This window comes from Ovis canadensis, chromosome 3 (assembly GCF_042477335.2).
Source record: "Ovis canadensis isolate MfBH-ARS-UI-01 breed Bighorn chromosome 3, ARS-UI_OviCan_v2, whole genome shotgun sequence".
In the NCBI taxonomy this organism is placed as follows: Eukaryota; Metazoa; Chordata; class Mammalia; order Artiodactyla; family Bovidae; genus Ovis; species Ovis canadensis.
Window position 1 is genome coordinate 141392907 of NC_091247.1, and position 25142 is coordinate 141418048.

A 25142-nucleotide genomic window follows, 5' to 3' on the forward strand; every position below is an offset into this window, starting at 1 on the left:
CTAGGCACTGTGCATTTTGAATTTCACACATTTGATCTTATTTATTCCTCACAACAACCCTACAAAGGAAGAACTATCACTATCAACTTTTCACAGAAAAGAAACAGTGATACGGATTATTTTATCCAAAGTCACAAAGTCAGAGGATGGAAGAGCCAGGATTCAAACCCAAGTCTAACTCCACTGGTTCTCCTAAGAGGAAAGCAATCACAATTAATAACTTAGTATCAGTTCAGTTCAGTTCAGTTGCTCAGTAGTGTCCAACTCTTTGTGACCCTATGAACCGCAGCATGCCAGGCCACCCTGTCCATCACCAACTCCCAGTGTTTACCCAAACTCATATCCATTGAGTTGGCGATGCCATCCAACCATCTCATCCTCTGTTGTCCCCCTCTTCTCCTGCCCTCAATCTTTCCCAGCATCAGGGTCTTTTCAAATGAGTCAGCTCTTCGCATCAGGTGGCCAGAATACTGGAGTTTCAGCTTCAACATCAGTCCTTCCAACGAACACCCAGGACTGATCTCCTTTAGGATGGACTGGTTGGATCTCCTTGCAGTCCAAGGGACTCTCAAGAGTCTTCTCCAACACCACAGTTCAAAATCGTCAATTCTTTGGCTCTCAGTTTTCTTTATAGTCCAACTCTCATATCCATACATGACCACTAGAAAAACTATAGCCTTGACTACAGACCTTTGTTGACAAAGTAATGTCTCTGCTTTTTAATATGCTATCTAGGTTGGTTATAACTTTCCCTCCGAGGAGTGAGCGTCTTTTAATTTCATTGCTGCAATCACCATCTGCAGTGATTTTGGAGCCCACCAAAATAAAGACAGCCACTGTTTCCACTGTTTCCCCATAATGTAGTATAGGATTTACAGTCAGGAGTTAAGAGAACATATTTTGTCCTTTGTTGTTTTTTTTTTTTTTAAAGCACCTGCCTTCATGTAAAAGAGTCTACAAAAAGCCCCTCCCTCCAAAAGTAAAGTTTACAGCCATTCACTACAGAAATTACTTAAAACATATTTCAATTAACTTTAGAGAATAAAAAGTAGAAAGGGGCTATTTTTATTTGTATGGTCAGATGATATACATCAGAAGGAAATCAGATTAGCACACATGAGCTACTTTGCCTGTAAACATGTACAGAAAAAATGGTTTGACTTAAACACTGAATTTAAAACATGACCTTTGCATTACTTTTCAGAGGTACAGTGAATCTATAACTGAATTACCTGTCACTAATTTCTTTTTAATTAAATAAGCAGATTTGCTAGGATAAACCAAACTACCCTGCTAAGAAACATGGTACCTTCAAATCAGATAACTAACGATCCAAAGGATGGAAAGCAGGAATATGGGTTCTCCTTTCACAAAGGATGCTAACAGACAATTGAGATACCTTTTCTGATTCCTCTCTCATTATGCTTTTACTTTGTATTTTCCAATGTAGTTAATTAGGAAAAAGAAGATAATATGGACTAAATAAAAATTTTTTACCGAGAAATGATCCGGAGGTGAGAAAGGAAGTGAGAGTTGATCTATCTGTTTGAGGAAGAACTAGAGAGAATGAACATTTCCACTGAGGATTATCTAGAGGTTATCATACATCAAACCACAAGGAAATGTAACACAAACACAGACATTTGATGAGAACTGAGTCAGATGACACTTAGCCAAGAGATCTGTGGAAACTGGTACCCACCCCCCCAAAAAAAAGCCTCACGACACGCTATTCACCAATTCACCAAGCAACATTAGTATGATGCTCAGCAAAGTTTCGCTCAGTCTCCTTAGGAATTTAGTCTTCCAAATGGATGAGGTCTCTTTTGGGTCTAAAATCATGACAGACATTTCGAGGTAGCTTGTCAGAAGTGAAACCGAAAGGCTGACTTGCGGTTTCAGTAAGCGGCTGGCAAGTTGGTTCAGTGAGCATTCCTCAGGTGCCGAACACATGATGCCACAGACATATAGATTTCTGACAGAACAAGTGGAAAGAGAAGTCGCTCAGCCATGTCTGACTCTTTGCAATCCCATGGACTATAGCCCACCAGGCTCCTCCATCCATGGGATTTTCTAGGCAAGAGTACTGGAGTGGGTTGCCATTTCCTTCTCCAGGGCATTTCCCGACTTTGACTCAAATGTGTAACACACTTGCTTCAAGTTCAAGAGAGGTGATATAAAAAACAAGAAGAATAAAAATTAATTCCTAGGAACTCAACCACTTTAAGTGTAACATGGGAGCTTAATAATGAAACTGCAGCTTATCTTTTTTAATGTGAACAATCACTCTCCAAGTTATTCTAAATTTTATCTTCTAAAAACTTCTATTTCCATTTACTGGAGTTTTTTTTTTTTAAACATAAAGATTTCCAGATAGATTTCATTTGTGCACTGAAAAAATGGAAAGTAAATGAAATAAAATGTCAATAGTAATTATCTCAGGGCAATGAGACTGGATGTTTTATTTTCCCATAGGCTTTACTGGGTTTCTATAATTTAGAAAAGTTCTCTTTTTCAGTATATAAAAAATAATATATGTTCATTATAGAACATCAAGATAATAGTTAAGTATAAAGAAAAAAAAAACGATTCTGGATTTTCTTAATTTGAAGGTCATACCAGAGAGAGCAGATTCTTACCAAAATAAGTTAAAATAATATCCAGTTTTCAGCTTCCTAGATAAATTACAACACTGTGAGAAGAATTTTCCAACCTTCTAAGACCAATTGTCTTCTTTTCCTTTCCCCCAAAGCAACTGGTAATTCAGTGCATATCTGAAGGTGAGAGGGAGGAAACTATGTCCTGGTTGGATTAAACAGTTTTTGGATGGCTTATTGCTTACTTAGCTTCTTTGCCAGGGCAACAATGCATCACAGAAGGAAAGCAGGAAATACAGACCACCAGTCTCCTGAAAGAGGAGGAGGGGTCGGGGGGCACAGGGGCCCCGTAAGGCATTAACAGCACGCCCAGAGTCAGCTGGGCAGGCAAGATGATGCTTAAAGATGAACCATGCCCTGGCCATGGCTTCACACTCAACCACATCTCAGGAATCACCTGGGGCCCAAAAGCAGAGCTTTCTATAGTTTGAATAAAATGTGCACTATTTCACTACCACAGTAAGAAGCGAAAAAAAAGCAAAGGTGGAATTAACTACTAGTATCAACATGATATGTATTAAATGCCATGAAAAGTGAAAAACTATGCAGACATATAAAAGGGTCTCAAGAGATAAAAGAACACAAAATGTTATGTATATTATTACAGCTGTGTACGTAAAACTATCCACCTATAATTATATGGGCTTTTATATATATAAAATGCCTTAAGTAGTCAGGATGAGGTAGTGATAGCTGCTGTGGAGAACTTTACCATTTCTTTACCATTTTGTTTACCGAAAGAGCTATGTATAAAACCAAAGTAATTTTAAAAGACACTAAATATAGGTTAAGTGCTGGAGGAGAGCTGCGAACCTCATAAATCAAGCCTTCTTCAAAACTTCTAAATTCTAGAGCAAAACATCCTTGAGCTTCAAAGAAAAGGATTACTGCTGATTACTACATACAGTGACCACTTCTGTTTAGGGGTTCCCAGATCTCTCAGTCTGTTATACACAGTATCCACTAGGGGTCACCCTTATGTTTAAATAGGGATGATAGAACGTTTAACAGTAAGTTTAGACAAATTTTCATTTCTTCTACAACACAAAGCCTCCTTTCTCAATGGTCAGCATGTACATAATTTACTGTTCTCTGACAGAAGAGACACCAGAGTCTCCCATGATTCTATTGTTGGAACATAACAACAATGATAACCTGGAAAAGAAGCTGATCTTTAGTATAAACTATGCAAAATTTCCAATTCAGGTTTATCTTTCAACTCTGCCAATGATTTAACAGAAATTTTCATCTGCAAGAGTCACAGAGGGAAGGAGGATGTGCTCTGAGAACCAAGCAATACAACGCTTCAACTTACAGTGATCAAAGCAGACACACTCACTGGTCTCAGTGCCGGTGTCCAGAGAAGAAGACACCTTTTTCTTTAATTTAGCACTCATAGTAAATAAGTGATCATTGATTCATGTGTATCTTCTACATCATGATATGTGCTGAGAGGGAAAAAAACAAGGTTCTCTGAGCCTACACAATGAGGGATTTAATTTATACTAGAGTTTTAGGGGCAGTCTGTTAAAAGGAGACTCTGATGTAGGTTTCAGTTAGGCTTAGGAGTGGTGGGGGTGGGGGTGTTCCTGGGGGAGGAGCTACTTTATACAAAAGCACAGTATTAGAAGTCCAGTGAGGGAGAAAAATCTTGACAAGTCTGAGGAAGGTCGAAAGGGCTGAAGCACAGTGAAAGAGGTGGAGTGAGACAAAATGAGGCTGGAGAAGAAAAGCGGGGCCAGGTCACTTGTCCTAAACCAAAAGAGCAGCCTTTGAAGGGATTTGGACAGGAAATGACAAAATAACAATGATAATACAGTTCTAAGGCTCTTTAAACTTTCGAAACACCATCTCATTTTATATTCACAATAACATTATCTGACAGATATCATTAAGGAAGCAGGACACCCATCACAGATTAAATTTATTTTCCTACAGTGAGAGTGTGTCCATAGTCACCTTGAATCATTATATAAACAGAGCTCCACTCCCATCTCCACCCTCCACCCTCGGTGAAGGTACTCTGAATCACTCAGAGATTCTTCCCTGGAAGCTCACTGAGGAGAGCCTTCCTCAGCAGGCTGAGTGATTAACCAGCCTTACTGCCTTACTCCCAGCTTCACTCCCTACCTTACTGCCTGTGGGAAGGGAGGAAAGAGTCTGCATTTCAAGTATGGAAAGGGGCCACCTGCCCATGGTGAATCCTAGGGGTGGATTCTGAGAGGGAGAGGAACTGGAGGTTCTGGGTCTGAGAAGCTTCCCAGGCCACTTGGCATCAGGAAAATAGCTGTGTGTGGGCTCAAGGAACATAATACCAAGAGCTTTGCCCTGAGAATTCAAGTGGGGTGTCTTGGCTGAGCCTAGCAGAGTGGGGTCTCTTCCTCAGAGTGGCTGAGGCAGGACCCAGGTTGAGCACTGGGTTAGCATTACTGATCACAAAGGACGGACTGGTTTTCAACAGCACCCCTGTGAGGCCTGAGGGGCAGCAGCAGACAACGGGGCTCCTTGACCCTTTCGGATGTGGAAGCTGCACTGACCACCTCTCCTCCTGCACTACCGGTGTCCCAGGGGGTTCCTGGATAATCCAAAAGGAAAGAGAAACCCCAAGAGAAAAACTGTGGACTTCCTTCTAAAGAGGCATACGGGGACAAATAAGATTGTAACGCATGCTCCAGTTCATAGTGACTGTACTGCTGTCCAAATCTAGCAAATAAAAGGGCAGAACTGGGACTGGAATGTCCTTTTCGTTATGCTGGGATCCTCACTTGGGAAGGAACTTCTGTATTAAAATGCGATAGTGGAAATACAACAGATCCCATCCTTCTACTCCCATCACAAGAAAAGCACAGAACTCTGTCTCAGTTCAGTTCAGTAGCTCAGTCGTGTCCGACTATTTGCAACCCCATGGACTGCTGCACACCAGGCTTCCCTATCCATCACCAACTCCTGGAGCCTACTCAAACTCATGCCCATCATGTCAGTGATGCCATCCAACCATCTCATCCTCTTTCACCCCCTGCTCCTCCTGCCCTCAATCTTTCCCAGCATCAGGGTCTTTTCCAATGAGTCAGTTCTTTATATCAGGTGGCTAAAGTTCGGAGTTTCAGCTTCAGCATCATTCCTTCCAATGAATATTCAAGACTGACTTCCTTTAGGATAGACTGGCTGGATCTCCTTGCAGTCGAAGGGACTCTCAAGAGTCTCCTCCAACACCACAGTTCAAAAGCATCACTTCTTCGGCACTCTCCAATTCTCACAATCATACATGACTACTGGAAAAACCATAGCTTTGACTATATGGACCTTTGTTAGTAAAGTAATGTCTCTGCTTTTTAACATGCTGTCTAGGTTGGTCATAGCTTTTCTTCCAAGGAACAAGCATCTTTTAATTTCATGGCTGCAATCACCATCTGCAGTGATATTGGAGCCCCCCCAAAAGAAGGTCTCTCACTGTTTCCATTATTTCCCCATCTATTTGCCATGAAGTGATGGGACCAGATGCCATGATCTTCGTTTTCTGAATGTTGAGCTTTAAGCCAACTTTTTCACTCTCCTCTTTCACTTTCATCAAGAGGCTCTTTAGTTCTTCTTTGCTTTCTGCCATAAGGGTGGTGTCATCTGCATATCTGAGGTTATTGATATTTCTCCTGGCAATCTTGATTCCAGCTTGTGCTTCATCCAGTCTGGCATTTCGCATGATGTACTCTGCATGTAAGATAAATAAGCAGGGTGACAATATTCAGCCTTGACGTACTCCTTTCCCTATTTGGAACCAATCTGTTGTTCCATGTCCAGTTCTGACTGTTGCTTCCTGACCTGCATACAGGTTTCTCAAGAGGCAGAACAGGTAGTCTAGTATTACCATCTCTTGAAGAATTTTCCAGTTTGTTGTGATCCACATAGTCAAAGGCTTTGGCATAGTCAATAAAGCAAAAGTAGATGTTTTTCTGGAACTCTCTTGCTTTTTCCATGATCCAGAGGATGTTGGCAATTTGATCTCTGGTTCCTCTGCCTTTTCTAAAACCAGCTTGAACATCAGAAGTTCACAGTTCAGGTATTGCTGAAGCCTGGCTTGGAGAATTTTGAGCATTACTTTGCTAGCGAGTGAGATGTGTGCAATTGTGCAGTAGTTTGAGCATTCTTTGGCATTGCCTTTCTTTGGGATTGGAATGAAGACTGACCTTTTGCAGTCCTGTGGCCACTACTGAGTTTTCCAGATTTGCTGGCGTATTGAGTGCAGCACTTTCACAGCATCATCTTTCAGGATTTGAAACAGCTCAACTGGAATTCCATCACCTCCACTAGCTTTGTTCTAGTGATGCTTCCTAAGGCCCACTTGACTTCACATTCCAGGATATCTGGCTTTAGGTGAGTGATCACACCTTCATGGTTATCTGTCTACCTAATATTTATATATCTGGGAATGTTCTATAGCATTCCAAAATGCTGTTCTTGATTTCTACAGCCAGTTTCAGGTTCATGTCCCTTTGCATTTCCTCAGTATTTTGTTTAGAACTTTCTTACAGGGCTTTTTTCCCCTCTGTATTTTATGATTATTTGTATACCTATCTTATCTTTCCTATTAAAGTATAAATAAGCAAGGTCAGAGATCTTAACTCATTTTGTATATCCTGCAGTAATTAACTGGGTCCTATACTGCAAGCACCCAAATTTTTGGTTAAGATAAATAATTATGATCTTGTCTGTCTCTTCATTTCCACCAATGATGGGGGAGTGGCTGGAAAAACCAAAGACAAAAATGAAGAGGTACCAACCGTTAATCTCAGAAGTCTGCTTATCTGTATATCTCTAAGCCACACAACGTTTATGCAAAAATTTGTGCCTCTCAAAATCTTCATACAATCGTATGAGGTCATTAAGAAAAACAGGATCACAGACTATCCTTGACAGGAGTTATTAGAGTCTTTAGACAAAAAGGATAAAATTTCCAAAGCTTTCTTTTGTTTTGTTCTAACTTGGTTATATACACATTTGCACAATCTCAAAGGCAGGACTGAACTCAGAAGAGCTGTGATGGAAGGGCTGGGAAACAACTGGAAAGCTCAGAGTATGTACATACACTGGAATACTGGTGAGCAAATACCCTCCAGCAGAATAGGCAGCAACCACAAAAGGAATCTGAGTTTGGGAAAAAACTTTGGATCACTAGTACTTCTTACCAGACAAGCTAGAAAATGCCAACACATAACCATATTCATAAACTGACATGCTGCTGCTACTGCTAAGTCACTTCAGTCGTGTCCGACTCTGTGCGACTCCATGGACGGCAGCCCACCAGGCTCTCCCGTCCCTGGGATTCTCCAGGCAAGAACACTGGAGTGGATTACCATTTCTTTCTCCAATGCATGAAAGTGAAAAGTGATAGTTAAGTCACTCAGTCGTGTCCGACTCTTAGCGACCCCATGGACTGCAGCCTACCAGGCTCCTCTGTCTATGGGATTCTCCAGGCAAGAGTACTGGAGTGGGGTGCCATTCTTACCCCTAAAAGGACAGTAGGTAAGGGGCTGGGGAAAAAATAATTGAGGAAATCTAGGCCAGGAAGGAATATATAAAAGGCGAGATCCTCTTTTGAAGCAGAAGACAAATACAATTAAATGCAGTCAAAGACAGCAGGACAAAGTCAAAGGATAAAAGAAGAAAAACAAATACACAAAGGTCACAATGATCTCAAACACACGAAGACAGAATGGAATGTGTACATCAATGCCATCAAAAACAGAAGCCTGCAGTAATGTCCTAAAGCAAAGGATGTGGGTCCAAGTGAAGATGCCTTGTTGGACTTCCCGGCAGTTTTAAACAGTGCAGAATTGCAAAACAGAGCTGAGACAGGGCTCTACCTTGGAACCACCCAGAGAAGGGAGGCTGCCGAGTTAATCTAATCGGGCTGTGATAAGAGATCCTTTGATCAGCTTGCTGATGCACAGCCAGCAAAAGAGGCAATGACGTCTTTGAAATCTTTCAGATTGACAGAAATGATCTTTGTATAAGTTTTGAACAATCCTCAAATAGAAATGTTCAGTTCAGTTCAGTTCAGTCACTCAGTCATGTCCGACTCTTTGCGACCCCATGAATCGCAGCACACCAGGCCTCCCTGTTCATCACCAACTCCTGGAGTTCACTCAGACTCATGTCCATCAAGTCAGTGATGCCATCCAGCCATCTCATCCTCTGTCGTCCCCTTCTCCTCCTGCCCCCAATCCCTCCCAGCATCAAAGTCTTTTCCAATGAGTCAACTCTTCGCATGACGTGTCCAAAGTACTGGAGCTTCAGCTTTAGCATCATTCCTTCCAAAGAAATCCCAGGGCTGATCTCCTTCAGAATGGACTGGTTGGATCTCCTTGCAGTCCAAGGGATTCTCAAGAGTCTTCTCCAACACCACACTTCAAAAGCATCAACTCTTCGGTGCTCAGCCTTCTTCACAGTCCAACTGTCACATCCATACATGACCACAGGAAAAACCATAGCCTTGACTAGACGGACCTTAGTCAGCAAAGTAATGTCTCTGTTTTTGAATATACTGTCTAGGTTGGTCATAACTTTTCTTCCAAGGAGTAAGCGTCTTTTAATTTCTTGGCTGCAGTCACCATCTGCAGTGATTTTGGAGCACAAAAAAATAAAGTCTGACACTGTTCCCACTGTTTCCCTATCTATTTCCCATGAAGTGATGGGACCAGATGCCATGATCTTCGTTTTCTGAATGTTGGCTTTAAGCCAAAAGAAATGTTAGAATCAAGTGTTCTGATTAAACATGGCAGAATACACATCTCCCTATCCCTTACTCTTTCCCAAAACACCACTAGGAAGATGATGAAGGCCTGTAGCGGGATAAGGGAACAGTCAGTTCAAGAAGAGAGATGGCATTAAGAGTTGTCTCTAGAAATAACAATAAAATGATGGATTAACTGTTTAAAAAAAAAAAGGAAAATGTAAGCCTAGTAAACCAAGTGGTGAATAATATTTATATAATCAAATAAGGCAAGTACTGAATGCTGATTTAGCAATAACGAAAGTAATACACTGGACACACAGTGCACAATGAGTATGAGACGGGAGATGAGAAGCAAGGATAAAGGCAAAAGCAGTGTGTGGGATCCAGGTGGCTGGGGAGGAATGAGTAAGAAGGAAAAATTCTAATCTTTTACAGTAGGAAATGAATAAATAATGTCTCATGTTGGGGACCAAAAAAAGTCAAGAAGTACTGGTAAAACGTTACACAGAAAGAGGTAAACACCAGAAGAAACGGTTAAAACAGTTCAAAGAAGTGGTCTCTGCAGAAGAAGAGGACATTGCTTATTTTTGTTGTTGTTACAATCCTCACAGTAGTATTTGATTATTTAAAACAGTCATTAATTTCATTTTAAAAATAAAAAAGTGAAGAGGAATGCTGACTCTCCAATGAAAACCAATATGCTCCTGTACAATCTCTCGAGATTTAGTAGATCTAGACGAAAAGATCTACTGAAGGTGGAGACAAGCTGCCAGCACCAATAATTCTCTAATCTGTAGAGGAGTCTGCTTCTTCATTACCTGACACGTTCACCATCACAGATATTTCTGCGCTAGTCACGCAGTCGTGTCTGACTCTCGGCAACCTCATGGGCTGTAGCCCACCAGGCTCCTCTGTCCATGGGATTTCCCAAGCAAGAATACTGGAGTGGGTTGCCATTGCCTTCTCCAAGGGGATCTTCCTGACCCGGGGATAGAACCCATGTCTCCTGCACTGGAAGGTGGATTCTTTGCCACCTGGGAAGCCGATAGATGTTTATGCCAGGAAATATTTCTAAATTCTCAATGTTCCTTCTGTTTAGTTCCATCTACTATGTGCCAGATACTCATGCCACAAACTGGGGATGTAAAGAATTAAAAATAAAAATAAAAATAAATGTTCCTGATTTTAAAGACCTTACGAGTCCTATACGGGAAAAATACACATGAACAAATCATAATCTATGGGGCAGTCAGAGAAAGATTCTTAAAAATGCAACTCAGATCATGGGAGTGCAGACTGTTTGTGATAGAGCTGGTCAAGGAAGCCGTCTTAGTGACAGCCCTAGTTGAGCAAACTATTAGCAGACAAGAGAGCAAGCCAGGGGATCTCAGGCTGTCTCGTCCGATGCTAGTTGCCTGTCTCAACAGTACTTGGAACACAGAAAGCACTGAGCGAACACATGCTGACCTGAGGTTCTGTCAGCAACCCCATATCGAAACACAACAAACTCTTTTCTATTAAAGCCACTTGGAAATAATCAGCTGCTTGTATCCAAAGTATCTTCAAGATTAGACGACAGCATCAGACTGCGATGCTATCTCACTACAGAGACCTTTCATTTTCCTCTAACTCCAAGAATGGCCAAGAAGTGACTAATTTACAGAGGAGTGAGAGCATATGTGGTTTGAAAACTCAATTCTTTGCGCCATGCCAAAAGACAGTTAATTTCTGGCCTCTTCTCTCTGTGAAGCTGCTAACTAAGGCATGTGGAAAGCTTTATAACTAGACTCTCGTAGCTTCCAGTGACTGAAAGATGTTCTATGGGTTACTGCTTTTGAAGAGCATATGGCTCAGAACAAGGAGATACAGGACTTTCCTGTGGTCCAATGGTTAAGAATCTGCCTGCCACTGCGGGGGACATGGATTGAATCCCTGGTACGGGAAGATTCTGCATGCTGTTGGGCAGCTGAGTCCATGCGCCAAAACTACTGAAGCCCAGGCACCCTAGAGTCCACCAGGGGCAACAAGGGAAACTGTGACAGTGAGAAACCCGCCCAGCACAGCCAGAGAGGAGCCCCTGCTCACTTGCAACCTGAGAAAAGGCCCTGCAGCAACGAAGACCCGGCACAGCCAAAAATACATAAACAACTCCTACAAGAACAAGGAGATATGTATCCTCATTTCCCCCTTGTCTCTCACAGGGAGAGCATCTTGAGGCCCTGGATATGGTCTCAACCTTTATCAAGATATGAATTTCACACAGCCTGGCCCTTAAAAATCAGATAAAATTTGGCTTTGGTGTAAAGAAACAACAATCAGTTCCAATACTGGTGGGTTTAAGTGACTTTCAAGAGTAGTTCTGACACATCAGATTTTTGTCATACAGTAAGTTTAAAATCCAGCCCCTATGGTAACAGTGAATTAAGCTATGTTTATTATCCCAAACTGTCCTTACTCAATTTCCACGAAGTATTTTCTTCAACCTTGTGTTCTCGTCCCTATTTCCCCATTTTTCCTGTTAGACTGTTCTTTTTCTGAAGTCCTATTTTAAAGATTTATGTAACATTTGAAAAAAAAAATCTAAAATATACATAAATATGCACCCCAAGATAACTCCAGATCAATTCTGTACAGAAAAATCATTCACTAAATTTTTAGATAAGCATGTGCATGTAACTGTTCTAGCAGTACAATGTTGTAGGCAGTATTAATTTTTTCTTTCAAGAGACATTAGTGGAGAATGTTACTTTTATACACTATACTCAAGGAGCCACCCTCAGTGGAGCATCTCACAACTGCAAACAATGAAATCCAACAAGATGACAGTGTTTGAAAGAGGTTGAATCCCTCTAGAAGTAAGAAGTAGCAAAATCCTACTAAAAGTGTTAAACTGACTTTCATTTCATTTAATTCTAGTCAATAAGCTTAAACCCTGGGCTTCCGAGAGGCTGAGCGGTGAAGCATCTACATGCAGTGCAGGAGACTCAGGTTCGACCCCTGGCTCGGGAAGACCTCCTGGGGTAGCAAATAGCTACCCACTGCAGCATCCTTGCAGGGAGCGTCCCATGGACAGAGGAGCACGGTAGGCTACAGTCCACAGCGCTGTAGAGAGTTGGACATGACTGAGAATGCATGCATGCAGGCATAAAATCTTCATTAAATCCAACGTCATATAAAAAAAACACAAACAAACTAAATACCTCCTTCCAAATCTACAAAGATATATGAGGTAAAAACGTCAAAGAGTAATCTTTTCTTTTGCTACAGAACCTGTATGACATAACCTGCCCTACAAACAATCCATTTCTGGGAAAGATTAATAGGTTTAAGAACAAAGATGGGAAAAGTGATAAATGCAAATTAAGAGAGTTTTTACCACTAAGAAACTCTGATTAAAATATGTAACTATTGCAAGATGAACTTCGGGAAGAAGGAAATTGAACTGAGAGGAAAGAGTCATATATGCAAAGGAACACTGAACAAAAAAACAGATATTAACTACTATTACCTACACAAGTGGATCACAATAAACTGTGGAAAATTCTGAAAGAGATGGGAATACCAGACCACCTAACCTGCCTCTTAAGAAATCTGTATGCAGGTCAGGAAGCAGCAGTTAGAACTGGACATGGAACAACAGACTGGTTCCAAATAGGAAAAGGAGTACGTCAAGGATGTGTCACCCTGCTTATTTAACTTCTATGCAGAGTACATCATGAGAAACGCTGGGCTGAAAGAAACACAAGCTGGAATCAAGACTGCCAGGAGAAATATCAATAACCTCAGATATGCAGATGACACCACCCTTATGGCAGAAAGTGAAGAGGAACTAAAGAGCCTCTTGATGAAAGTGAAAGAGGAGAGTGGAAAAGTTGGCTTAAAGCTCAACATTCAGAAAACGAAGATCATGGCATCCGGTCCCATCACTTCATGGGAAATAGATGGGGAAACAGTGGAAACAGTGTCAGACTTTATTTTTTTTGGCTCCAAAATCACTGCAGATGGTGACTGCAGCCATGAAATTAAAAGACGCTTACTCCTTGGAAGAAAAGTTATGACCAACCTAGACAGTATATTCAAAAGCAGAGACATTACTTTGCTGACTAAGGTCCATCTAGTCAAGGCTATGGTTTTTCCAGTGGTCATATATGGATGTGAGAGTTGGACTGTGAAGAAGGCTGAGCACTGAAGAACTGATGCTTTTGAACTATGGTGCTAGAGAAGACTCTTGAGAGTCCCTTGGACTGCAAGGAGATCCAACCAGTCCATTCTGAAGGAGATCAACCCTGGGATTTCTTTGGAAGGAATGATGCTAAAGCTGAAGCTCCAGTACTTTGGCCACCTCATGCGAAGAGTTGACTCATTGGAAAAGACTTTGATGCTGGGAGGGATTGGGGGCAGGAGGAGAAGGGGACGACAGAGGATGAGATGGCTGGATAGCATCACTGACTCGATGGACGTGAATCTGAGTGAACTCCGGGAGTTGGTGATGGACAGGGAGGCCTGGTGTGCTGCGATTCATGGGGTTGCAAAGAGTCGGACACGACTGAACGACTGAACGGAACTGAACTACACAGAACAATAATAACTAATAATTGAGGGGGTATGTAGACAAGGAGGTACTAAAAATGCATTTGTTCTTAAAGTCCTCGTGTTGTTTGGGAGGAGAATTAAGGTTCTAATTGTGACTTGATTTTGAACAGGCATGTTCTCCAACCACAGTAAATGGAGAAACACTCACCTTTGTAAAGAAAACTGAAAACCTAAGCATCTGACTCAGGAAACTTAGAAAAGGAGTGCAAGGAAGGAAAAACATACAGAAGCTGAAAACGATAAATGAGAAAATAAAGACACACTAAAAAGAAGATCAACAAAATTAAAAGCTTGTTCTTTGAAATGACGGCTGGGAAGACTGATCAAGAGAAAAAAGAGAAGAGATAAGAGTTATACACAAACAAAGCAAAGGCTTTAAAAATAAAGAGAATACTGTCATTAACAATAAATTTGAAAACTTATACAAAACAGAGAAATTCCTAGAAAAATTAAACTTACAAAAACTGACTCACGAAGAAGCGGAAAATGTAACTTGGTAATAGGCAAGAGATGGGGAATGAAGAGACTGCTGAGATGACTTTTAAGCCTAGATGTTGGGCTTATGAATGGGAGTTCCATTCACTCAGAAGTGGAAACTAGAAGTCTGGGAGATGCTGGATAATGTACTAATAATTTTGTGTGAATGTACACATGTAGGGAGGGGAAGGTGCTGGTGGTACAGGTGGTATGAGATAAGTCATACATAACATTTAATGGCTATGTTTGGATAGGTTGGAATGAAGGTTCCTTTAAGATATATAAATGGAGTTGTTAAATATGCACTTGGATCTATGATCAGGAGTTCAGGGGAGATCTGAGTTGAAGACACATATTTGGGAGTCATCTATAAATGGTCATTAAAGCCACAGGGATGGCTGAAAAGCTCTAGAGAGATGTAGCACTGTTTCTCCATACCAGGAACTACAGCATCACCTGGTAACCTGACACAAATGCAAATTCTCAAACCTCAACCTGGACCAACTGCATCAGAAACACTGAGAACTGACAGGGTCCTGCAATCTGTATATACAAGAAGTCCTCCAGCAATCCCAATGCAGCTAAAGTTTGAGAACCACTGCTGTAGAGTGAGATGTCAAGAGGGCTTGAGGCTTTGCCTTGAGAATTCCAAGATTTAACAGAAGAGGAGGAGCCTGCAAAGACGACTAGGAGCAACAAGAAGAGGGGAGTGAGAAAATGCAGAGAGTGTTTCTAAAGAAGTGTTTCAAGAGGTAGAGTGGCAAGGGACTGGGACAGGCTGGGAAGCGAACAGCTGCTGAGAAAACAGGGATAATAAGCAGAGACAAGTTCTCAGCAGTCTGATCATAAAGGAGAGATAGGGTAAAGGTGGAAGGGGCAGACTAAGGACGATTTTTTTAAAGAGAAGAGTAATGAGCATGCTGATCTGCTGGGGTAAGAATCTGGCCCAGAGGGAGAGGGTGACTGCACAGGAGCGTCGGGGAACCGACAGCAGCGGCACACCAAGGGGGCGATGCAGCTGTCCGCCTCAGTGGGAGCAGATTTCTACTACTCGCAGCATTTACAATCGCTATCCATGGTGATAAGAAACGGCAGACCAACTTTTTGTTGGCTGTATCACCACTTTTCAAGTTTCTACAGATACTGCAGCCCTCACTGCCTGCACCAGGGTGGCGCACCCCCAATGCCCTGTGCTTGGTGTCACTGGGTGATGGAATACGGTTTCTGAAAAGGGAGGAGGGGAGGGGATCCAAAGCACTGATGGAAGGACTGACCCTGGCTAGGATGGAGAGATCTCCTTTTAACCAGAAGGCAGGAGGTCATAAACATGATGGGCACTAATATGGTGAGTTTGAAGTTCTGGTAGCAGGAAGCTGAAAGAGCTGCCATCAAATGACTTCTATTTCCCCCATGAGATCTCGTGCACAACCATCCCCACTGTGAGATGCCATGTCACACTCCCTTGGCCTGCTTTAATCCCTTGGCCTGCTTTAATTAAACATCTGATTTGTCAAATCCATGCTCACTAAGCAACCTTCTATATGTGATCAAGCTCCCCATGTAGGCCTGCCCGTGGGGCAAGAATGTGCTGACCACAGAGACTAGAGTGTGTCTCAGTGGTTTCTCACAGTAAATTGATAAACTGGTTTTTGAACATGATTTAGTTTCTATATAACCTGACTACAAAGAGCAGACAGAGCATGGTTCTTTTTATAGTTACATTCCTTATTGAGTTATTTTCTCAGGATCTGATTGCTTTTGCACAAAGTGACTACAGTAAATCTCTGGGCCTACAGAGGCATGGGCCAGATCCATAATTAAGCAGCCAATCAGAGGACTCCCCTTCTGTGACACGCCTTGCTCAGCAAAAGCTGGCTTTTCCTTAGCTGTCACTGGCCTGATTTCTACCTCTTTTCTCTCAGTTCATTTCTACATCCATCTGTTCATTAAGATACTTTGAACTGACTATCTAGGCATTGACCTACTAGTTTTTACAGGGAGGAATTTCCAAAAATAGTGCAGGAAATAACACAAGGACTTTGGTGAAATCTACTGGTATACCACCATTATTCATTTATGTATTCCATTATTCATTCAACAAATATTTACAAGCTATATACCTTGTGCAAGGCTTAACATTAGAACCATGGGGTCTCCAAAGTCCTCAAGGGATTTATAATCCAGAAATAAAAGCAATGATTATTAGTTCCACAAAAAACAGTCATGTGGAAACAGACTCTGATTGCAGGGGGGAAATGAGAAATAAAGAAAAAATTCCTCATAGTAAAAGTGATTAAAGTAGAAACAGGCCATCAGAGGAAATCCTGGATGCTGAGTAACTTCAAAAATATGATGACTTAGACACAGACAGCCTTGCCTAGAGGCAAAGGTTCCAGCAACCCGTCTGGAAATAAGCACAAAAGTGACTCAGGACTTTCTGATATATAAAGAATATGCCAGTCTTTCTGCACAAGTCAGGCTGCAAAAAGGGTTATTTAGGGCTCTCATCCCCAAATCCCCAGGTGCTGCAATCTTTGGTTTGTTCTGCAATACTAAATCTGTCCCTCCTTCTCATCTTGGCCTCCCTTGCTTCTCTCCGTCACAGTTCATACTCAAGCAGTAGATGCGGCTTTTCTATGACCTAGAGTCTTCTGCCATTGAATCATGTCAGCGACACACAGACACAGTGACTAGCACCCAAGCTCTGTATGAATGATTTGATGACCTTGGGTATTTTTTAAGTGCCTACCACACAGCAGATGCTCAATTAAGATTCATTTCCTCCTTTCTTTCCTTCCTTTTTTTTCCCTTCCCTGGTGAGGAAGGGAGGGAAAAAACAGGAACCAACAAAAAAGACAGATCTCCAGTAAGATAGCATTCATTAGTGTAAAAATACTGAGAAGGTTTAAAACCACTTCTCATTACCTACCTTGTGTCTGTGGGATGTAAGGAGACAGGAGTTTTGACCTTTTCTTTTCATATCCCTTCTGTGTGATGTCCCCTAAAATAGCAAGAACAGAAATAGGTTACTCATTATTCTTACTCTGTGGCTGTTCACTGTAAAAATAAAATTAATTACAGAGTGTTACAGAATTACCACATAGAGAGTAGGGGGAAAAAAAATGTATGGTTCTTTGCCAAGGATTTTGCTATGTGTGATTTCCCACAGGCTTGGAGCTGACTTCTTGTGGAAAAATTGCAGGGCTGGTCCCTCCCTACACCAATCTAGCGGCGCAACATGCTACATTCCATGTCAGAGATCCCCAAGTTCCTAGGCACCCCTTGTTTCCATGGCATTTAAGATATACTAAAATGGAATGTGCCAAGGCTAGCAGACAAACGATCTTCTTTCTCTCCAAGGTTTCGCTTTGACCAAATGAATGCAATTGACTTGGGAGGTATTCAATTACACAGCTATACAGAACCACATAAAATCACAAGTCTAGTTAAGGGGAGACGTCAAGGTTCAGGCACCGGGATGGGATTTCTGAAAGGCCCTTCTGCACCCTAGGACCTGTGCTGGAACCCAGAGCTGGAATTCCCACATCTTCTCCACTTGGTTCACTGGTTTGTATTTTTGATTACGTGTGTCTTTTTCACAAGGTTAAATGGAAAAGGATACGTGAAGCACACAAAAAAGTACATACATGATACATGCAGTAAGGATAAAACTGATTAACAGAGGAGAAACTATGGCGCTGAAGACTTCAAGAAATCTGCTTCATCCTAAAGAAAGGGTAGAAAATGGATGGGCAGAGAACAGGGTTAAAAGGACCAGGAAATCAGCAGGAGAACAAAGGGACATTCAAGGGACAGTGAGTAATTCAAAGCTGGGGGAATAAATATATCTGGTGAATAAATATATGTGATGGTGGGCGAGGAAGCCCATACTGATGGATACAGAGATCTGAACTCATGGGTGCTGAACGTCAGATATGTCGGTCTCAGAATCTGACTGATGGAGCAGATGGGGGAGATGAAGCAGGGCTCACTGCACAGCTTACTTGGAGGAGAAACACTCGCAGATCATAGAGTGTAGCAAGTTCACTTTTTCTGAGGAATGTGGAACAAAGGGTAAAAGCCAGAGAGAGAAGTGCTGGCCCTGCTGCTACTAGAGTGATCTGGGCAAGACACTAGCAGCTTAAATCAAAGACAGAGGCAGACGGGATGAAAAGAAGTGACAGGATTAAGAGAGACACTAGGGAGGAAAACTGAGTAGGATTTGATGACTGTTTCAGAGTAGGATGGAGGTTTCTGGCTTGAGCAACCAGGCAGATGGTCATGATATTCTCTGACAGAGATATAACCCAAGAACTGGGTTGAAGAAGATAAGCGTTGAGCTCATTAGGAAAAGTCTATCAGACACACAAGAGAAAATGTCCAATCAACAGTTGGCTATATGAATCTAGAACTTTGGAAAGAGATACAGATTTGGAACTATAAGGATATAGATGAAAAAAGTACAATCTCTGGAGAAATGTGATTTCTATCGAAATTCAGATTCATCAACTGCTCTTCTAGGAATTTATCCAATGATAAAATTCACAGAGGTGTACAAAAATCAACATAAGAATATTCCCTGAGTTATTCTTTGAATGGAAACACTGGAAGGACTCTAGACACTTATGTTATAGACCATCTGTATCAGTGGCTTTCAAATCGGAATGGCTCTACCTTCAAGGGGACGGGTTCAATCCCTGGTCCAGGAAGATTCCACAAGACTTGGAGCAACTAAGTCCATGCGCCACAACTACTGAGCCCACAGGCCTAGAATCCATGCTCTGCAACAAGAGAAACCACCACAATGGGAGGCCCGACCACCGCAACTAGAGAAAGCCTCCGTGCAGCAACAGAGACACAGTACAGTCAATGAATAAATAAACACAATTTGAAAAGAAAAAGAGCCTGTTCAGCTGCTTTAAAAAGAGAAAATAATGAATGGTTCTGTAGGTATATATTTGTTAATATGATAAGATGGTCACATTATATAACAGAAAAAAAGGAACTATACTAAACAGCTTATGCAGCATATTCAGTTTTGGGACTAAAAATATTTTTATACACAGAGATATACACAGAAAAAGAAAATCTAAATTTTAAACACCAAAATGTTAACAATGGTTAGCTAATACTTATAAGATTATTATAAGTTTCAGCTTTGTCAATTTTGCTGGCCTGTCTTTTATAATTTTTCTACAATGAGCATCCATTATTTCAAGAAACGATAAAGATTTTAAAATTGCAATCATGACTACTTACTAGACTGTACAAATTTAACCACAGTGGCCCTTCATCTCTGCTTTCCTAGTGAAATAAGAGAAACCCACAGTGCATTTTTGTCAATAAAAACCAAGCCTTGTCAAATTAGCAAACTGAAGAGTTTAGGTCATCTCTAACAATGTACAAAACTAGCAGGGATGTGGGAGCCTACCAAGGAAACCTTCCTAAGAAGCAGGAAATCATGTCTTTCATTGAAAAAGAAACAAGCGTTCTCCTGTCCTCTTCCGCACTCTCAAGCTCTCCAATCTCCACTACATACACACTCTCTCTCTCTCTTACTCACTCACTCACTGATTCGCACACGCCACTCCCTTAAGGGCACAAAGACCTCTTCTGCTGCCTCAGAACACATCTGATAAAGTAAAAAGCCTTTGAAAGCTTTCTTCAGTGCTTTGACTGCCAACCATTCACTGTCAGTAACTGACAGACTTGTATCTTGGGACATTAATCAACTACCAACCATCTCGAGTTGTGAACAAAGTCAATCAAGAGAGTCTGATTCAGCCATGCCAATTAGCTCCATTCGTTCCATAAACAAGAAAAGACACTGGAGAGCCCCAGGAGAAGACACACTGCAGAGAGAAGTGAGGACTCCGGAGACAGCACTCGCCAACGCCCCCTTCCTCTTCTCCGGCACAAGACCTGCGCAAAAGTCACCTCCTCTGTGACACTTGCCTCCATGCGTCAGCCACTTCCTCCTGGTGGCCCCTTCAGCTCTGCACACACTTCTGTAATGCCCAGGGAGAGGAATTTAGTGAACCAGAAAGTTTACTGAAACCTGACAGCTAGACCTCTAAGCTGGCCAGAGAAGCAAGAGAGGACTAAATAGTACGTAAATCACTGGGCACCGAAGCGGAAGGCACTCTACCACATAGCGATGTATCCCACAGCCAGAGAGCGAGACCAGACAGAGGGAATTCAGTTATCCCACATAACTGAATTTGTTACCCACACGGCTGTCATTGCCTCCTCCAGTCTGTGCTCTTATCACTCTCACCACCTGCTGCTAAGCACTTTTCGGTGCACTAAAGCAATGCTTGCTAAACTATTCCAGTTTCTAAAAATCACCCGAGGAACGTGTAAAAATACAAATTCCCAGGCCCTTCCCTTGAAGATTCTGATTCACTAAGTCTGGATTAAGACCCAGATACCTGCTTTTCTAACAAGTGCCTTCCAACGAGTCTTAAAGATCAGGAAGTTTGCCAATGGCTGCATGAAAGAACGCTGGAGCATGCTGGGCGGTTCCACTGACAATGTGAGGAGGGTGTGTGAGGAGAAGGCTGTCTGGGCAACGGCCTCAAGGGAGAGCATGGAGCCCGGGGAGCTCACAGACACTAAGTCACATCACAGGCATTCTTACAACAGATTTTTGGCCATCTGGCATACGAGCAAAAAGGAGTGCCGTAACTATACCTGTATAAAATTTGCATTAAAATGGCACAAAGCTAAGTTAAACCTGTTGCTCAAGTTTTTTGAGTACTGAACAAACATAGGGAGGATTAGCCTTCCCCTCCTACTGGGGTAACGTGTTAGTATTTCTCCACCAACATGAACACTCAGAAGAGTAGCCCCTTCCTGCGGTCTAGAGGCACAAAGGCACCAGGCCTGATGAGACAGTGACCCAAGACTGTCCAGATGCTTCAGCACCACCACAGTCTCGAGCCAACACTAGACCTATGGAAAGACGGGTGTCAGGGGTGCAAGAGAAAGGAAATAATATGTTCCCAACTTCTCTGCTTGCCACCTGGGATCAGTGCAAGTGGCTTGGCATGGGCCGCCCACAGATGATCTCGAAGCAGACCGACAGAGGGCCTGAGAGGAGGCGGGTGTGCACCTGCCAGGCAACCGAGCCTCTTCAAGGCCAGTGGTGATAGGAGGAATCGTCCCACAAGTCAGTTAGCTGTTCGAGGGGAGTGTATGTTTACACTGGTGGGGCGGCAGCACGCTGTGGTTCAGCACCTACGAGCTAGACACAGCTGCACCTGCAGCACAGCCTCACCACTTCCTGGCTATCTGACTCTAGACAAGTTCCACTTAACCTCTAGATGAGTCTCGATTTCCATGTCTGCAAAGTGCGGAAGAATAGTATCTACCTTGCAAAGTTTTTATCTGTGACTGAAAGTATTCAGTATGGGCTCTCAGTAACTGACAATTCCAACAGCCACAAACATTTACTGAAAGCCTACCCTACTAGCTAGGTAGGGTCTAGGGCGAGCAACTGTGTTCAAAGAGGAGACACAGCAGACAGGCATCACTAATTCTCCACAGTGTGGAGGGGGCTGTGGGAGAAGGAAGGGTTGTGCTCTCTGCTTGGGGAGGGAAAGGCATGTTGCACAGAGCAGTGGCATGCGGTTTGGGTCTGGGCTTTCTAATAGCAGAACTAGGACCTGAACTCATAAAGATGCAGTCACTTAGCGGTTCACTGGTTTTCCTCCGCTGTGTGGGTATGGCCATGTTTGGCAGTTCCTTTATGATTCTCATCTCCCAGAGAGAGCAGAGCAATGCTAAGTAGTTCTCACAGATGACCTTGGGCAGCACCCCGAGCAATTAGGTGCTAAATAAACACAGGGTCTGAGAAATTCTGGAGGGCCACCAAGTCAGATGTATATAGGGCGTTGTTGGACAGAGAGCAAGAATTACAGCTCCAGCCCATAATCTCTTTCTGTTCCAAAGGAAATAAAAAGGGATGTGCCATGCAGCCCAGCCTCAAAGTCACACCTACTCAGTCAGAGGGGGTAACAGCTGGGGGATCTAGAAGATGCTGTAAAAAAAAAATATTCTTGAGCACTGAATGGATGATACAGAGTGTTAAGAAAAGATGAATAGAACAGTATCCATATCTTCAAGAAGTTCCAGTTCTAGGGACTTCCCTGGTGGTCCAGTGGCTAAGACTCCACACTCCCAATGCAGGGGGGCAGGGTTAATCCCTGGTCAGGGAACTAGACCCCACATGCCGCAACTAAAGATCAAAGATTTCATGTGCTGCAACCAAGATCCCACACAGCCAAATAAATAAATATTAATGGAAAAAAAATAAGGAAGTTCCAGGTCTAAACAAATAATTACAATAAAAGTGACAGGGAAAACACTAGAGATTAAAATGTACAAAGTTCTATCTGAGTATGAAGGAAATAATGGTAATAAAAGATAATTATAATATTCAACGAAGAATAAGTACATAGCAACAACACTCATCAAGGGCTTACTATATGTATCAGGCTCTGTTAGAAGAGGCTCAGGCAGTTTTATCAGCTGCTATTACCGTCATTCCCTATGTTATAGGTGAAGATACTGAGACACAGCAAGTTTAAGCAACGTGAGCACAATCATACCTAATAAGTGCTAGGATCAGGAACTGAACTCAGACTTGGCTCCAGGAGCCCCCTCTTAAACCCAACAGTGCACTCATTTTAAGAAAGAAGTTCCAAATTCAGCTTTAGAGAGATTGGGACGACTTCACAGAAGTTGCTCTTGGGCTGGGTCTTGAAAGATGACAGAGAGACAGACACTGAGGGTGAAGACACGACTTCTCAAACCCTCAACTGTGAAAGAGAACAGCATTCCTGGAGCAGCAGGCAGATATGTAAAGTTGTAAATTCAATCTCCCATGAACCAGGAAGGAAAATGGCCTTACTGCTGCTCCTGCATGCCCAGGCAGATGGGAGGATCAACGTGGGATCCTCAGATGCTTGAAATTTAGGACTGATATTATCTCATGGCTCATCAGTTTACTTCCCTCTTCATTAAATGCCTCTGTATAATAAGGCCATCATTCTAAATTTTCAAAATATTCTGACAATTCATTTAATCTGCCATAAAGTCCTCTTTAATAAACAGGAAAGGTGTTACCTTTATGACAGAACAAGAAACTGAGACATGAAAAGAGAAAAGTGTTGGATAAGGATATACAGCTAGACTAGAACCTAGGTCTGTGGTCTTTTCTTAGTGTTCTTTGTCCATTGTTCATTTGTAGGTGGTCCCCCTATCAGATGCAATAAAAGTATAAAACTAACCTATTGTTCATAAAATGAATAGCACGGGATAAACAACTTTTATGACTCACTCCAAAACATACATGACTTTCAAGAAGGCATTAAATACCACTACCACCACCACCCTGCCTGCAACAGAGCTCTGGGTGAATTGTCTTTTTTAGTCATTTTTAAAATGAGAGCCAACTGGAGAAAATGTCCAAATGCCATTTAAAAAAAAAAAAGTCAGCAAGAAGTGATTACACATTACTAAATACTCAGCGAAGGGAGAGTGGGGCCTCCCTGTTTTGTTAAGGAGTAATTAGGAGAGACAGAAATGAGAGACTGAGAGAAAAAAGTTCTGGAGTCATCACCTTCAAATCTGTACCTGTATCTAAAACCTATTCTATCCTCTACATGTAAATCTTTGACCAGGAAGGTTGGCTATGTTGGCTGTGACCGGAGACGGGGAGTGGGACTGGGGTTATGGCTATTAGGGATATAAGCACACACATAGAAAGAGCCAAAATGCAGCCAAGAATGTGAATGAGGTCAATCTTAGCAAAACTGAGAAAGGCAGAGGCTTGGATCATGTCCAGGAGACACTGGCTAGAAGACAAAGAAAGTTTTCTATTATTAAATTTTACCATGTTCTTCTTACAATGACGATTCCATTCAATCAATTATATGTACCAGCCACCATCCTCCAAACATCCTCCTTTCAGAGGTAATATATAAAGGTTCACACACACAGAGTAAGGGCTCATCGTCAAAGAAAACAATAGTCTTACCCCTTAAGCCAAATATAGGGCATTTTGGCCTTTATCTTCCCCTACCAAGTGGCCAAGAAGACTCCAAAGAATGTGAAACCCTAAATTACTTTTAAAACTCTCTGATGTTTCTTTTTACAAATAGGGAGAACTATTCTTATATTGAAGGAGGGTGAAAAGATCAATATTTTCATAGTCTAGCCAGAAATAAACTGGTAAAATAGTTCAATCTGCTGGAAGATGAGAATTTTTATTTTACCTATTTAACAATTTTTCTTTTGGGGAAAAAAATCAGTGATAAAATATTCAAAGATTAGTTCACTCTTCTTTTAACTTTGCTAATCTTACAAAAGATTTTCAAAAGAATTTAACTTCAGGACATTCAAATTCCCACTCTCAGGAGATGTCCTCTCACCTCATTTAGGAGAGTAACTAGACATTTTCCACATCAGAAACTTGAGAGAAAGCCCAGACTGCTTTCTCCCAAAACTCAAATCATAGAATTGTTTTGGCTGTTTTCTAGGTCAAATATATATGACTTCTTACAGATGGTATTTCACCTAAGGCACCATGCAAGTTCAAACAAATAAAAAGCAACAGAGTGAAACCCTTGAAATGCACTGAGAAACCGAACTCTTTAGTCTACGACATCATCGGGCAGCTG

General features: G+C 42.0%; 1 protein-coding gene across 2 annotated transcripts in view; it reads right to left on the reverse strand.

The window, feature by feature from the left end:
• The window catches only part of DIP2B (disco interacting protein 2 homolog B), a 230131-nt gene that overhangs the window by 100433 nt on the left and 104556 nt on the right, over positions 1–25142 (reverse strand). For both annotated transcript variants that reach the window (XM_069584350.1, XM_069584351.1), the window contains exon 2: positions 17387–17458. In XM_069584350.1, the coding sequence (XP_069440451.1) occupies positions 17387–17458 (72 nt within the window). The remainder of the gene's footprint in view (positions 1–17386; positions 17459–25142) is intronic.